At 51.5% G+C, this 15,665-nt stretch overlaps 6 protein-coding genes across 6 annotated transcripts; 3 read left to right on the top strand and 3 right to left on the bottom strand.

Annotated features, from left to right (window-relative positions):
- Positions 1–133: 133 nt before the first annotated feature.
- On the bottom strand, positions 134–861 carry F9C07_2225575 (uncharacterized protein; the record flags this gene model as incomplete). Its single annotated transcript, XM_071509766.1, has 2 exons — positions 134–744; positions 819–861. The coding sequence occupies 2 exons, from the start codon at positions 859–861 to the stop codon at positions 134–136; spliced, it is 654 nt and encodes a 217-aa protein (XP_071363721.1).
- A 2,590-nt stretch (positions 862–3,451) lies between these two features.
- Positions 3,452–6,046, top strand: F9C07_3094 (uncharacterized protein; the record flags this gene model as incomplete). The annotated part of the gene is made up of 1 exon (XM_041284664.1): positions 3,452–6,046. One exon carries the CDS (start codon positions 3,452–3,454, stop codon positions 6,044–6,046), a length of 2,595 nt encoding a protein of 864 aa, XP_041142593.1.
- A 525-nt stretch (positions 6,047–6,571) lies between these two features.
- F9C07_3095 (uncharacterized protein) lies at positions 6,572–7,100 on the top strand (the record flags this gene model as incomplete). Its single annotated transcript, XM_041289565.1, has 2 exons — positions 6,572–6,933; positions 6,989–7,100. The coding sequence occupies 2 exons, from the start codon at positions 6,572–6,574 to the stop codon at positions 7,098–7,100; spliced, it is 474 nt and encodes a 157-aa protein (XP_041142592.1).
- A 237-nt stretch (positions 7,101–7,337) lies between these two features.
- Positions 7,338–9,969, bottom strand: F9C07_2128014 (bifunctional chorismate synthase/flavin reductase). The gene is made up of 4 exons (XM_041289560.2): positions 9,662–9,969; positions 9,236–9,597; positions 7,809–9,168; positions 7,338–7,751 (listed from the first exon to the last, which is right to left on the bottom strand). The coding sequence occupies exons 1-3, from the start codon at positions 9,694–9,696 to the stop codon at positions 8,327–8,329; spliced, it is 1,239 nt and encodes a 412-aa protein (XP_041142591.1). The 5' UTR covers positions 9,697–9,969; the 3' UTR covers positions 7,338–7,751; positions 7,809–8,326.
- Positions 9,970–10,122: 153 nt separating this feature from the next.
- F9C07_3097 (putative lipoyltransferase and lipoate-protein ligase) lies at positions 10,123–11,593 on the top strand (the record flags this gene model as incomplete). The annotated part of the gene is made up of 3 exons (XM_041289564.1): positions 10,123–11,106; positions 11,178–11,285; positions 11,339–11,593. 3 exons carry the CDS (start codon positions 10,123–10,125, stop codon positions 11,591–11,593), a joined length of 1,347 nt encoding a protein of 448 aa, XP_041142590.1.
- Positions 11,594–11,769: 176 nt separating this feature from the next.
- On the bottom strand, positions 11,770–15,574 carry F9C07_2057644 (uncharacterized protein; the record flags this gene model as incomplete). The annotated part of the gene is made up of 5 exons (XM_041289541.2): positions 11,770–12,926; positions 12,992–13,290; positions 13,360–13,797; positions 15,427–15,468; positions 15,519–15,574. 5 exons carry the CDS (start codon positions 15,572–15,574, stop codon positions 11,770–11,772), a joined length of 1,992 nt encoding a protein of 663 aa, XP_041142589.2.
- Positions 15,575–15,665: the final 91 nt, after the last annotated feature.

The raw sequence follows: 15,665 nt of genomic DNA, 5'->3' as shown, positions 1-15,665 counted from the left end.
CATATTCGATACCCCATCCGGAGCATGGGCAAGCTGATCTGTGTCCTGATACTGGAAAATCATCTCGGGTGTTCTGATATATTCTCTTTCTTGGTATCTTCTTCTCCTTGTTCTGAACTTTTTTCTGAACTTCTTACTTTCCCCGATTAACCTTATGCCGGTTATTCCATATATCCACCCCTTTGGTCTCGCAGATGAGTGCGATCCCTGGTAATCCTGCCAACTTCGAATACAGGGCCCAATCCGCGTAGACAACCCAGCACTGGGATTCAGTTTCGAAGACTCTGTCAATTTCGAAAACAATGTGCGGAGGGAGCCGATTTATCCAATCAGCTAGGGCATCAAGGCCGCTTTGCCCTACACTGGAATGCACACGTATTGAAAAGTATGCCCTCAAAGTAGCGGGGCCACGGAGGGCAAATGGGGCGTGTGATCCCGGGAGCTTGAGCCGGATTGATCTTGTTCCAGCGAGTAAGCCATGTGTAGGCTTCTTTGGCGTATCTTCTGCCCGCAAGTCTCTGACCAGCTCGACGAACTCGATATGTTCGTATTTCCGGCTTACGGCCTTTGCAATAGCTGCCGAGAGCCGTGCTGTCAAGGACACCCTGCTGCCAGGTATATTCGCGGTTGGGTCTTGGAAATCGGTGGCCGCCACGGCCTCCGTAACCCTTTCACGATGGTCTGCAGACCGAGTTGCCAGGTGAGACCAGCAGCAATCAAGTATGAAAATCACATCCACGGAATCTATTTGTGCTTTGTCGTCCACAGTGCCGAAAAGTGAAAACGAAGCTTGAATGTTTTTGTTTCCTGGGCCGCACAGTCACTCGCCTTTATGATGTCTTGAGGTTGAGCAGTTGACATAGTGTATAAACGAAGATGAAGATTTAAGATGCAGAATACTGGCCAGGATTTTACGCGTTGGCTAAGCAGGTGTTGTAGGAGTGGGAAAAAGAAGGAAAAGTAGAGACAGGAAAGGACCGAAGGGGGTTATATATAAGAGTCATTGTAGGATGAATGTTGTAAAGATGTGGTCACTCTGACTTAGCCCAGTCCATTCAATTCATATCAAGAAATTCAAGCTGGTTGACATGGCTGGTGAGATTCACTTTTACATATAGTACAGTTTTAGGTTCATCGGCCGCCTAGGAGGTATTCACCACAATTTATACGCGACTTGGAGAAGAATATAATATCACAGGGGCTATATTGGAATACGTCCTCCCAAGCCAAGGGGCTATGACCGTACCGAGGATAGTGATGATTTTCTAGATAATATATCTTCAACGCTGGCTATTTCGTATGATTCTCTCTCTAGCTGTGTAATGGTCCCTTAGGTAGAGTTCTTGAGTACTGCGAATAAAATTGGCTACTTGTACCAAGAGTCGAGAGTGACATATATAGTTATTAATTGGATAATATACAGCAATCAGAGAATGCAAAATATCATTCCCCAACTTATATTTAAATTAGTGATATGCTAAGCATTCCCATTGTCTAGGCTAAGGAAGGCTAAAATTGAAGTTAAAATAAAATTCATATCGAGTATTCCTCGGATCCTGGAATGTGATCTTGTCTACTAAATCCCAAGCCCTGGTCACTATGTCAATTCATGCCTTTCCTTCATCATTATTGAATGTGGACTCAAGTCTATGTAATATTTCTTTATCCACCATGGAAAACAGCGGTCGATCTCTACATTTCTTCCATCACAGATGGCCTGCTGCGAACACAAAGCTATCAGACGCTTGGGCAGTCATGACTATTCTCTTCATCCCGGTGGATGAAAGAGCGTACAAGTGGCCCGCTGACTTTGAAGCAAACGGAAACCTGAAAGATACATAGGTACCTGTGGATCGACCAGTGATTATTGAGCTGAATAACGAACAATAAATAGCCGTTTATCAAGGGTACTACGTATCCGTCGGCGTTAAGCGACAGAAATTGAATCACTCAACCATAAAGGGTTGTTTATCGATCTGGCAGGCCTCCGCAAGACCAATCAATATTACATAAGTTAAACTCAGTGTTCGAGTACAGATCTCCCGCACCGCAAAGAACTGGACTTGCAGTCGGTTCGGCATGGGACTTCCTCATGTCGCTGTTGTAGCCATCTTCATATGGATACACTTGCTTTGATTGACGCCCAGGTGTGGATCCTGGCCGGCCGTTATGGACTGAGCTCGGTATGGGATTGTCTGGTCTGAGTTGCTATCGCTGCAGAATCTATCACAGGCCTGGTCACCCACAATACGGTCCAAGGGGAGATATGGATGGCTCTTTGGATGGAGTCACAACAAACAGATACTCCGTAGGTGTAGTAGAGGAGTAGCCCTAATCCCCACTCAAGCTGCCCCACTTGGTCACCGCCGTCCAAAGTCTGAAAGCGATCATGGAGCCTTAACGGTCACATCTCGTGTGCTGTCCCGCGTGAAACTCCAGAAAATCTGACCGCTATTCGTCTTAGTAGATCTTGAGATCTACTTCAATCTCAAATAAAACCGCTGCTAAAGAGTTAGCTGGATGTGCATGTCTCACTATAGTATGTATCTCCGATCCACTCGTTGCTGCAGACCAGATCTCCATAAATCATGTTTATCTTATCGATAATCAACCGGAATGTGGTTTCAAACCCTAAACAAACGTCTCGTGCCCAAAAGACTTACGCAACCCAATTTCCCATAAGATGATCTGTCCAGGTGGGATGGCGGATGGTGAGTGGACGCCGAGGCAGGTTTGTGATGAACTTATTATATGAAATGGAGCGATAAATGGGCCACTGGCGCAGTTGCCAGTGCAACGACCCGCGTGTTTACGTGCGCTTGGGATTACCCCTCCACGAATCAACTTCCACACAACGTCGCACCAGTAGCCCTAACAGTAGAGGGGGATCGAAAAACATGACGTCGCAGTCAATATATGGACTCTTGTCGGAGAGTCGACTGTGTAGATTCGGCTCCGATCGGGTGGTTGGGGATGGCTGTCTGTTTACCATGCTCGATCATCTCACGTTTCCGACTTCACTTCTGGATTCTGCCCTAATCCCTCCCCTCGTATACAGAATCCCTTCTCTTCAGAACCTTCAAAACGTGCACCCTAGATTTATTTACTCCTCTCCATGCCGGCCTACCCTGCCTCCACACACCCCCGCTGCGAGTCAATCTAGAAAACGCCGATCAACGGTCTTTCTGGCATAGGCGTTGACGGTCTTATGCCACTTGGGATAGATATATCTTCATAGCAATATCGAAACCACTAATAGACGGCAGGACGAGTCTCAGGTTTCCAGGCTTTGGGGGCTGGTGCCTGATTCTTTTGATGCACTAGGGTTTGTCTCAAATGTGCACTTGAAGAAGAAGAGACAAGCCTAATTATGCATGAAAAGCTCCCACAGCAAAAGCCAGCGATCTTGCTGCTCTACACTTTCTAATCCCCCTCATTCTTACTCTTCACCATGAACGCTTTCGTCACGCTTCTGGTAGCCCTGTTCCTGGGCTACCAAGTGTCTGCAATTCCATACATCCCATCCCATCTTCTGTACTCAGCGCAGCACAATGGATCCATGGCATACCTGTTACGGCCCAGTGCTAACTATACCACCGAATTCCTTTCATTGAACGTCTCCCAAGACATTGATAGCGCCAAGCCCCAATATACGACCTTACTGGACCATGCGCCATTTCAGCTTGACAAGCAAACCCCCGCCCTTATTCCGGCTATCGACCAACATGGCATCGTAAAAGTCTATGCGGGGGATTGCCATAATACTTCGGGGTATGGTGCGTTATGGCAGTTCACCCCGGATGCAGCGAGTTCCACCGGCAATGGGACATGGGAGAGAATCGAAGTCAATGGGACCGGCCAGTCGAACGTCAGCCCCCATGGACCAAATTACCTCGCGGCCGGGTTCACATACGCCTCCACCAATACAACTAACACCTCCTTCTACGCCTTCGGTGGAATGTGCCCACTCGCAAGCGCCTCCGAGGCCACCTGGATCACTGCCGCCAACTACTCTCAGTCCATGATAGCCCTGGAACCCCCCAAAGCCGATGGTCTAACGTCCTACCGCATCTCAGCCACCGGTGACCGCGCACCTCCGATCCCTGAAGCCGGGTTCACGATTACCCCGTTACAGGCAACATATAGGTCCACGTCGAGTGGCACGTTGCTACAACAACAGGATTTTCTGATGATCGGAGGCCAGACCCAAAACGCATTCATCAATATGTCCCAGGTCGCTGTCTTTTCACTCCCGCAGAGCAGCTGGAGTTTTGTCACTATTGATTCTACCCAGAGCCTAGGCCGAACGGAGCTCGCGATCCGGGATTCCTCGGTAGTGGAACCTAGGTCCGGCCATACAGCCGTCCTTTCGCCAGATGGAAGTAAGGTGGTGGTCTTTGGGGGCTGGGTTGGTAGCACCAGCATTCCTGCCAATCCACAGTTAGCTATCCTTGAACTGGCAGCAGAATCCACGGGCGCCGAATGGGCCTGGAAGATCCCGTCCACCAGAGACGCTGGGGTAGCGGAGGGAACTGGGATCTATGGACACGGCGCAACAATGCTTCCGGGCGGAGTGATGATGATCGCAGGTGGTTACCATATCGCACAGCCAAGTAAACGGTCTGTGACTGGCACCGAGGTGAACCCAGAAATTCTCCTGTACAACGTTACTTCGGGTAAATGGGTTTCCTCCTACTCAAACCCCGGGCCTCTTCAGCCAGATGGTGAATCCAGATCGTCTGTATCCCGCCGAACTGGGCTTGGTGTCGGACTCGGTTTGGGTATTCCCTGTGTTGCTGGGGCGGCTGTTTTTCTTTGGTTCTACTTCCGGCGACGACGAGTACGCCGGACTCGAAACCAGATGCTCCGCGAACTATCCTTGGGCGCAGAACGATCTATCTTCTGGAGCCCAGAAGAGTCCCATCTGGCCGGCAGTACTTACAAGCCTTCACAGATTATGGCTGAAAGAACAGGCCTTTTAAGAGAAATCCCTAGCCCCACTGAAACCAATCGGCTGCCTCTGAATGCGAGAATATACAGACCTCCGGCACAATGCAATGAGTATAGGCGAAGCGACGGGACCGGTGACATGCACCCGATTGACGAAGAAGATGAGGCACATGGTGCAGTAGGTGGAGATAGCACCGGTTTATTGCAAAAGATGACTCGTACAGAGCTTTCCCCTGAGGGAGCCACAGCATTTGCAACGAGCATCGGTCGACCCAGCGAGGGACAATCTTCAGAGCACGCCGACAGAACATATTCAAACATTTCAGACTTCTCGAGGTTGGCAGGCCATCCACCTCGCGGCACCATCGACAACCATCCGAGCCATCCAAGCACTGGGCGTGAATCCCCGGAAAAGTCGAGTTCTGCATCGAACCAGAGTCGGGAGACATGGAGCCGACCTAACAGTACCGTGATCTCCCATGAACGCCGGTCTTCTGATTCATTTTCAACTGCCCATACGACGATCTCACAACGGCAAGCAGAAGGCGAACATCTACTGCCAAATGACCCTGAACCTTCCTCTCCGATTGACCTGATACCACGGCCTCTCTCCATCTCCAAACCGAAGGCTGAGTGGATCGGCAACGTCCGACGAGTGCTCTCTATGACTCGAAAGCGGCCTCAGTCATCTGGGGATGGCAGTGTCGCTTCTACAGCTTCGGGCATCGACAGGAAGAGTGCCGTGCTTGGATCCGCAGGGCCTCTGTTCGATTATGAACCGGAGTCCAAGCTGCCTCGGCGATCCGTCAGTGCCTCAGCGGAACTATTTCGACGCAAACAGGGTGCTAAAGACTGGGGAACGGGCAATATTGTTTCTCGTGAGTTGACGGGGAGGACGACACGCGATGACTTCGGATTGGGCGGAGTGCTAGATCTCGATGATGGTGACTGGGACGTGGAGGGCGCAGCAGAGAACCGGCGCGTCCAAGTCACCTTTACCGTGCCGAAGGAGAAGCTGCGCGTTGTCAATGCTACGGCCAATGATATGGATAACATCAGCGAGGAATCCATCAGTCGAAGCAACAGCCGGACATGACCTTGACGTTGGTCTGATATGCCAACGGTAGAAGGTGGCTGTCTTTGAAGCAGACTGGGTAAGTAGCACCAGCGTTCCTGCCAATCTAGAGTCAGCTATGCTCTAACTGGCAGCAGACCCTACGGGGTCCCCCGAGGCAGGTGCTGTCGTTCTATGCAATGGAAGGAGCAATGGGCCATAGGGTTGCTACCACCACGTGCGTTTATACAACACCTCCGCGAATAGCTTCAACATCAGTAGCCCTAACAGTAGATATCTGAACATGACCTCGAATGTGATATCATGGCTTTGGTAATCACGGCGGCGGGCGGTTGGGCAAACATTGGGAGTGTGCTGGTCATCATGATGCTATTATGACTGAATTTAGGTAGCCATCTTCTCAGCTGGGTTTCCGGCTTCACTTCTGACTTCTTCTTCAATCCTGTCTTCAAACAAACCTCTGTTACATAACCTCCAATCAAAAGACAAATCAGTGAAACATCCTCCACAAAAATCTCCTCATAACCATACTTTCCCACAATAACAATGAACGTTTTTGTGGCTCTCTTCTTGGTGGCCCTCATGGGCTGCCCCCTCGCCCAGGCCATGCCAATCAACGGTGGCATGGCTCACCACTTTCAGCCATCTCTCTCTGCCCACGCCGGGCTAGCCGTTGGGCTCGGCGTGGGCATGCCTTTTCTTTGCTTGGTGGCCATCTTTATATGGCGCTACAACAAGAACGCCAAGCGAGAGGAGAACCGAGCCCGGGACGAGTGGCTCAGAGACCTATCTCTGACCACACAGCGAAGAATCTTCTGGTCTCCCCTGGAGACACATCTTGCCTGTCATATCAAAAGACCTGTTATGGCAGAAAAGGACCCTGGTAGCGTCCAAAAGCCACCAAAATGGTAAGCTCAACCCCAAGATCAGTGTGCAGGAACAAGCATTCTAACAGAAATATAGTGTGGTTAAGGACGGCCGTTTACTGCTGTGTGCATGTCACCAGCCCCGTACACACGACGCCGAGATTAGGCACAGTGTCGGGGCTGGGGGCATGTACACCATTTTGGAATGAATGGTGTTGGGGTTGGGGTTGGGGATGGGGCATGTTGCTGGTCCTCCGTCACACTTCCGCCGTGATTAGGCGTTGCCGAGATTAGGCACAGTGACAGGCCAGTAGCATGTCCCCAGTCTTGGAAGGGGGGAGGGAGGGTGGTTTGGGTCTGGTTCTATCGCCCCTTTTCACCGACCGTCCGGGGGTCTTTGGTCCCCTTCTGTGGGACATTCACCCGGACATGCTTAGTCCCCTTCTGTGGGACAAGCGAGGCACCTCTTCGCCTCTGTCAGTGGATTTGGGTATGGGTTGGACATGGTTTGGTCGTGGGTTGGTTTGGGCCGGGGTCTGGTTATATCACCCCATTTCACCGACGTCCGGGGGTCTGGGTCCCCTTCTGTGGGACATTCCCTCGGACATGCTTAGTCCCCTTCTGTGGGACAAGCGAGGCACCTCTTAGCCTCTGTCGGTGGATTGGGGTGCGTGTGGGTTGGTGTTGGTTTGGGTTTGGGTTTGGGTGTGGGTTTGGATTTGTTTGTTGCCCATTTTGGAGCATACTTGGTTTTGTTGTTTCTTCTTTTTTGTTTATTTTGGGACATGGTTGTTTTTTTGTCATTTGTTTTTTGTTTTTTGAGATGACTTGACGAAAGCGATGACTTCACGAAGAGACGACTAGACGAATAGATTAATAGATGAATAGACAAAGAGATTTTTCCTTGAGGATTATACTTCAACTGTTGTAAGACACGGCGGACTAAATGGTCTAAAGTACTTCCAAAGCCATCGAGTGCAATGAGAAGACCTTACCTGCCTGGCTTGGGTCCCCATATACTTGTATTGACCACCCTCCTCTCTCTCTTGTACCTGCACTGCCTAGGGCATTGCAGAAGCACGTGTCTCGGGCCGTATTGACACCAGTTTATCCGACTCCGCTGCTTTGATTTAATCTTGAAGGGAAAGTGACTTACTCCTTATTGCTTCTCATACCTACAGCTAAATTCTGCAGTCAATGTCAATTACACATTGAGAATACAGTTTCCATATTAAATGGAATTATTCGAAAGAACCCAATTCTATGATGCTATGGAAAGAAATAAACGACCTTCTTTAGGGACAAAAAAAGAATTGTAAAGGAAAACAAAAATTAAACTTCACTTCATGAACTACATAACCATACCATGCATTTTATTTCATCTCAGCTTGGACAAGGTTCACCCAATCTGAAAAATCACAAGCACTTAACCCGATCATGCGGAGCCAGGCTTAACCGTAGGATGAGTCGGAATAGTCTTAGGCAGAGGAGGGAGCAAGTTCTTCGCGCTCTCACGAGCATACTGGGCCATGAGGGCGTCCATCATGACGAGGGCGGACATGGTTTCGACGATGGGAACAGCACGGGGTACGACGCAGGGGTCGTGGCGGCCCTTGGCCTCGAGGGTGCCCTCTTCGAGACCGTAGGAGGCGGTCGTTTGGGCCTGGCCGATGGTGGCCGGGGGCTTGAAGGCGACGCGGAAGTAGATGGAGGCACCGTTGGAGATACCGCCCTGGATACCGCCGGAGTTGTTGGTCTTGGTGGTCAAACGCTGCTTGGTGGTCGTTTCGGTGCCGGTGCGGGTTTCAACGTCCGAGACGACGAAGGGATCGTTGTGGATGGAGCCGGGCACTTCGCAGCCGCCGAAGCCTGAGCCGATTTCGAAGCCCTTTGTTGCGGGGATGCTGAGCATGGCGTGCGCGAGCTTGGCTTCGAGCTTGTCGAAGCAGGGCTCGCCGAGTCCGACGGGCACGTTGCGGATCACGCACGTTACGGTGCCGCCGATGCTGTCTTGGTTGTCGCGGAATTGCTCGATGACTTTGGTCATGCGGGCTGCGGCTTCTTGGTTGGGGCAGCGGGTCGGCACGAAGGAGTCGACGGTTTCGCGGCTGATGTTCTCAATGAGGTTCAGGAATTCGGGATTGGTGGCAGGGGAGGGGTGCTCAGGGGTGGGAGGGAAGAGGTGCTCGTTGCCGACGGAGGAGACGAAGGAGACGATCTCAACGCCGTGGGAGAGACGCAGGTACTTCTCAGCAATAGCTCCAGCGGCGACACGGCCTAATCTTGTCAGTATTACTTTCGTCCTGACTTCCCTAGGCCGCTCTGTGCATGCGCGGTGACTCACCGATTGTCTCACGAGCACTGCTGCGGCCACCACCACTACTAGCCTTGACGCCATACTTTTCGAGGTAGGTGAAGTCGGCATGGCTGGGGCGAGGGTACAAGTCCATTGTGCTGCCACCGTAGTCCTTGGGTCTCTGGTCCTCGTTGCGGACTATCATGCCAATTGGGGTACCGAGGGTGACACCGAATTCCGTTCCCGACTGGATTTCCACGCGGTCCTTCTCATTTCTAGGGGTCGTCAAAGCGCTCTGACCGGGACGTCTCCGGGTCATTTGAGGCTGAACATCAGCCTCAGTAAGCTCCATTCCAGGAGGGCAGCCATCGACGATGCAGCCGACGGAGCGGCAGTGGGATTCACCGTAGCTGGAGGAGGCGCAACATGTGAGATTTAGTTGTCCAGACCTGCGGGTTTTTGCTGTGGACTCACGTGGTGACCTTAAAGTATTCACCCCAAGTCGACATGATGAACAATCGATCAATTGGTTCTCTTATTAAAATTAAGAAGCGTTGGCGGGGTAGTCGGAGCTCGATATGGAGGGGCGTTTCTTTCACAGTACCGGACAGGTATGCGTGGAAGTGATCGAAGAAAGGATTTAGAGGGTCGACTGAACTGAAAGTCGATCTAATGATACCCCGCGAGGATCTTCAACGAACAAGAGATCATAGAAAAATCCACTCAACGATTGCATGATGAAAATAAGGTGAGAAATATGGCATCTTTTCACTGACCCGATCTGGTTTAGCGTCCGGAGATCGGAGGCCCATCGGCCTGAGTCACCAATGATGGGGCGGTGAACGGACACTGCGTACGGACGATACGTATCAGTACCTTACTTTAATTTCCATACTTGCATACTTATCTTTAGTCCCTGATGGTCTTCCGTCTCAATGCGCCCCCTCCGACGAGGCTCATGCCTACTATCATCTCTCCGAACACCAACATGGTTGGCTCCAGCGCTTCGCCCTGTCTTCGTACGATATAATTCCTCTTTCTCCTCCGATCAGTTTGCCCAGCTCGCCAGACGCGAATCCTCCCAGCACCAGATTTATCAGTCTTTCTCAACAAACCCATATGTCAACTTATCAATTGAACATTTCCTGCTAGAAAATGCTCCACCAGACTCGAGCATCCTCTTCCTATACATCAACCAGCCATGTGTCGTGATCGGACGAAACCAAAACCCGTGGCATGAGACCAACCTCCTCGCCCTTCAGAATGATCGCGAACCAATCACCCGAGAGAAGAATGACAACGGCGCGCTTCTTGTACGCCGAAGATCCGGCGGAGGCGCCGTCTACCATGACGAAGGCAACCTGAACTACAGCGTGATCTCACCCCGGACAACATTCACCCGAAACAAGCACGCAGAGATGGTAGTGCGGGCACTGCATCGCGTCGGAGCTACAAACACAAGTGTCAACGATCGTCACGACATCGTCATGTCGACCGGACAACCACAGCCTCGAAAAATCTCCGGCTCAGCCTTCAAATTGACCAGGCATCGCGCGCTTCACCATGGAACATGTCTGTTGGACACACCAAATATCAACCGGCTGGGCTCCTTCCTGCGATCGCCGGCTCGGGACTATATCAAAGCTAAGGGTGTGGAGAGTGTTCGGTCCCCGGTGGCCAATGTCTCGTCTGTCTTTGTGGATGCTATGATGCCTTTCTCTATCGAGCGCGTCATGGCTAGTATTGTTGAGGAGTTCGCCCAGATGTATCAAGTGGATGCCGATGCTGTGCGCCGTGCGCAACGGGCTCATGTCCTTGAACCGGAGTTGTATGCGGGTAATACCTGGGTTGCGGGCGCGGTAGGGGAATCTCAGGGCTACGGAGAGCCTGATATTAAGAAGGGTATCGATGAATTGATGGTACGAGCTAATCAATCAAGGTTTATTACTCCCCCAGACTCATTGGCGCTGACCAAAATCGATTAAAATAGTCCTTGGAGTGGAAATACACCCAAACACCTCAGTTCATCTTCTCCACGTACCCAATCGAAGACGATCCACGTGAAAGGCTTCCTCTACCATCCACGTTGCCGCCTGCGGTAAGAGATTTCCCCTGGTACAAAATCAAGATCGTGCTAGCTAATCAGTTCAGACACGTGTGTTTCTCCGCCTGAAACACGGCGCTATCATCGAGAGCCATATCTCGACCTCTGGAGATGCGTCTGAAGCTTCCGAGCAGGCTGCACGCGTGCACGAGGCTTTAAACGGCCGTAAGCTCCACGAGATCACACCGGCTCAGTGGCGTGAGGTTTTGCTGGACCGACTTGGTGCTGATGTAGAGGACAAGAGTTTAGTAGAACTTGCTAAGTTTATCGGGAGTAAGCTTGGCTGGGATACTAGCTCGTGATACTCTGATGATGGTTTTACAGATGTATAATAGAAGATTTTGTATATTGTAGCTGTGCCTACGGGCCATACATAGTTTATCTGTAGAAGGTTGCAAACAAAAGCAAAAGGATGCAGCGGACAAGTTCGAAAACTACGAATCAGCTGATCCAACTTATTGATCTATGACCACTGGTTTCACTGACCACCACTCTCCATAACCCGCTTCAACCACTCCGGAATGACTGGCAGTCGTTCCCACTTCTGCCGCCATGCATCCCCATCCCCATGGGCAGGCAAAGCAAAGACAGCAGTCACAAACCAACGCTCAGATCCCGAGGGCAGATCAGCCCCCAGAGAAGGCAACAGAGTGCGGCCGTACATGAGGTTCGAGTTAGGATCAGCGAGGACCACCCTTCCAGCCCGATCAACACCGGGCTGTAACTCTACAATGCCCACAGCCCCAACCGAGGAAACTGTGAGCGCCTTCTGAGATTCCTGCAAGGTCCCCTCGGAGGGCCGTTCCGCTAAAGGTCCCAGAATCCGGCCATTATCGCTCCGACACCCGTAGATGGCGAAGGCGCCTTCGGACGTCATAAGATCTCGTCCTGTGCGAACGCGGTGCGCACGGATATGCCAGTTCTCGCTTTCTTCGTGGGGAGGAATCAGGTACGTTTCTACTTCCACGTCTGACCAGGGTTTCCAGGAGGAGGCTAGCACGGGGGTATCATCGTGGTATTCGATGCGTGCGTTTATCGCCAGTCGCCGTGTTTGCCAGATGTCTCCTCCGTCTTCGGAGAGTGCTAGCATACTGTCTGGGGCATGTTGTTCCAGTTGGTAAGAGCCTGTCGGAACGGAGTACCCAAAGGATGCGCTGTAAGCGAATTTGCCGTACTTTGCCTGAGTTGCCTTTAAGGGGTAGTGGCAGGCTTGTCCGGAGGAGAGCAGGAATGAATGTCCGCCACGGTGGACTACGATGTGCTTGGGATACTGGAGCGCTGCAACGGGTGAGAGGGAGGCAATTGGGTATGGCTCCTCCTTGGCTGCCCAGAATGGGTGTGTTTCTCCCAGTACCAGAGGGACAAATGAAAGGCAACACCAGTAGGGTGAGCCAGGAGAATTGTAGTTCTCTGTCAGGTACATGTTCGCGTATGAATATCCGAGATTCAGCGTTCCGTCGCTGCTGAACATGTCCTCTTGGGTTGCCCACCAACGGAAATGTCTCAAGAGAAGGCCCTTGACAACACCCCAGGTGAGTGGTGCCGGGGGCGCGACGTCCGCAAAGGCAAGCGCTCCCCAGAACCCAGCCATGGCGAATCGATATGTCATGGACCTTCCGAAAGGGATGGCGGCTCCTGTCAGTAAAGGGCATACAGTCAGTACTGATTGCGGGCCAGTTCAGTTCCGCGAGAAAACAAACCATCTGCGTCAAAATAGTACACGAAATCAAGGGCAAATTGTCTCGCCCGTTCTCGATACCGTTCAGCCCGTTGCGGGTCAAAATCGGCGGCCAGTCTCGAATAAAGTAACTGCAAGAATTGGATAGCAAACGAGCCGGAGTAGTAATCCATCTGATGGTGACTCTTTGGGCCGTCGTTGCTCCATCCTCCACCAACATGGAAGGTGTCCAAGTGGTCCATATCAGCTTCGATACGGGGGAGCGAATAAGGTGCTCCGTTTCTCCTCAGACCCAGGTTGGCAAACACCCGGAACCACAACCTGAATGCGTTCTGTTGTGAGTCTTCTGGGGCTACTATCTATGCAACCATGCGCTGTGTAGGGTCATACCAGTTCGTATTGGGCATTTCACGCTCATTAATACTAGCCAACCAATTCGCAACATTGTGTTTTTGCTGAATCGTCAACGGATCCCAGAATACATGCGGAGCGACCGCCAACGCAAACCCGAGGGGACACATTTCCACCATGCGCTGGTCGAGATCCTCTATATCTCCCCAGTACTCTGGACTGTGGGGATCCGTCCCGTTGATGAGTCCCTGGTACCAACGCACTGCCTCTGGGTATTGATATCCGCCTCCCAGTAGAGCAGCTAGACCCCACAAGGGTCGCGCGAAGCCCTCAATCTGGGCACCACCTTCGTCGAAACGGGTCGTTGACGATCCTATCTTGACTCGACTGCATCCCGCTGTAAAGCGCGGGACGAGCGGATCAAGGAGTGCCCGGCATGCGTCTTGAAAATCGCGACGGGTGCGAAAAGGTGATCGGCTGAAAGCCTGAACTGGGGTCTTTCCGTTTGCTTGCACTGACATTATGTGGTACGCTGCTGAATAGGGCTTGTTTCTATATGCCGCAAAAACATAACATGGGCCGGTCTTGTCGAGTTTCAAATAGGTGGTATATATTCCGTCTGCTAGAACCGACGACGGGTAAGACCGGTGTTCTTTCCGATATCTTCTCCATTGAGGTGATCATCATTGTATGAGGACAGTTGCATATCCAAGTCAATCCGCTTTGGCCATTGGTGGATTAAAGTGGTCGAAAACGATTTAGCCGGAAGTCAAAGGATAATAAGAACCGAAGCTTACCCGAGACAGCGGAACCCTAATTGGCCGGATGATGGGGAAAAAAGTATTGCATTTAATAGTGGTACAGTTGAATAAGCGGAGAGATAACTTTGCTTGCGCCTTATTGCGCCTGCCAGAAACAGACTCTACTCTTCCTGCTCGCCATTGGGGGTCGCAGCTTCCAAAGGCGTCGACAGTCCCACCCGATCAACGGTGCGCGTGTAAGCAACTCCTCCATTTACGCGATCCTCATGAACAACAAGATCCTTGCGGTTTGTATCGACGAGAAGACGAATGAGGTCAGGACGCATGTAGTGTCCTCCCTGAAACAATGTCAGTACAGCATAAGTATTGGGGATCAGCGGGGGTCTTACGAAGTCAGCCAGGGACTTGGAGAGATGGCACTCATCAAGGTCAATCTAGCGTTCTGATTAGCATCTTCTACCCTGCATCCAAAGTGGTCATATTGAAGAACTCACGTCAACAATCAGCAGACCCTGGAAGTCCTTGTCAGGGTGAGGAACAAGATTTTGTCCATCAGGGCCAAAGATACGCCCATGTCCATTGTAGATGTGGGGATCCTCGAGCTCCTTTCCAGGGGGCGTGTTCAGCTTGATACCCTCAGCAGTAATGCTTTGCCAAGGTGCTAGGGTGAAGGTGCCCGTCTCAATAGCATAGGCTGGAGTAACGAGCTGCGCAGACTTCAATTAGACCTCAGAACGAGCGAGCGAGATAGGCAGGGAGATCACGAAGCGGTCAGGCAGAGTATGACTTACATCGGCATTGGCTTCAGCCACGTTGGTGAAAGGGTCGGGATACTTCAGTGTCTCCTTTCCGGGATACAGTGGCCAAGCAGCAACGTGAACCTGCTCACCAAGGGAGGCGGCATACGCTTTCATAAAAGGGTTCATATTTTCCCAGCAGTTCAAGTGTCCCACGCGGCCGATCTCAGTCTGAATAACAGACTCGGTGGTGTCACCGGTACCATCTCCGAAGACCAGACGCTCGACGTGGGTAGCGCGGATCTTGCGACGGTGGTTCAGAATATCGCCGGTAGGAGAGATGAGGACCTGAGTGGTGTAAAGGCTGGCCAGATCCAGTTCCGAATAGCCCAGGGAAACAAAGATTTTGTTGGCACGGGCTGCCTCACGAATGCGACGCATCTCCTCAGAGTCTGAGGGCAGACTGTTCTCGCGATACTTCTTGAGCAGTGGCAAACTCTCCTGGTAGTTCACCTTCCAGGCCCAGTATGGGTAGCCCGGGATCCCTGTGGCAGTTGTCAGACCGTGATAAAGTTACGAGTATTCATGAAAAATAGCAAGATACGTACAAAGCTCGGGGAAAGCAATGAACTTGCAACCAGCCTTTCCAGCTTCATTGATCCAGTGAATAGTCCGCTTGACGGATTCCTCGAGGTCAAACCATCCTGGCTCAGCATTGACTGCTGCGGCCTTGTACTTCTTTAAGACTGGTGCCATTGTGTGATAAGGAGTATCGATTTCACGATGCAAAAGAAGTGATGAAGATTAGAGTGAGCTTTGCTGTTGCTGCTGTGGTTGATGATAGATG

This window comes from Aspergillus flavus, chromosome 2 (genome assembly GCF_009017415.1).
Source record: "Aspergillus flavus chromosome 2, complete sequence".
Lineage (NCBI taxonomy): Eukaryota > Fungi > Ascomycota > Eurotiomycetes > Eurotiales > Aspergillaceae > Aspergillus > Aspergillus flavus.
The sequence above is the reverse complement of the archived record's forward strand: the minus strand, read 5'-3'. Positions and strand labels throughout refer to the sequence as shown.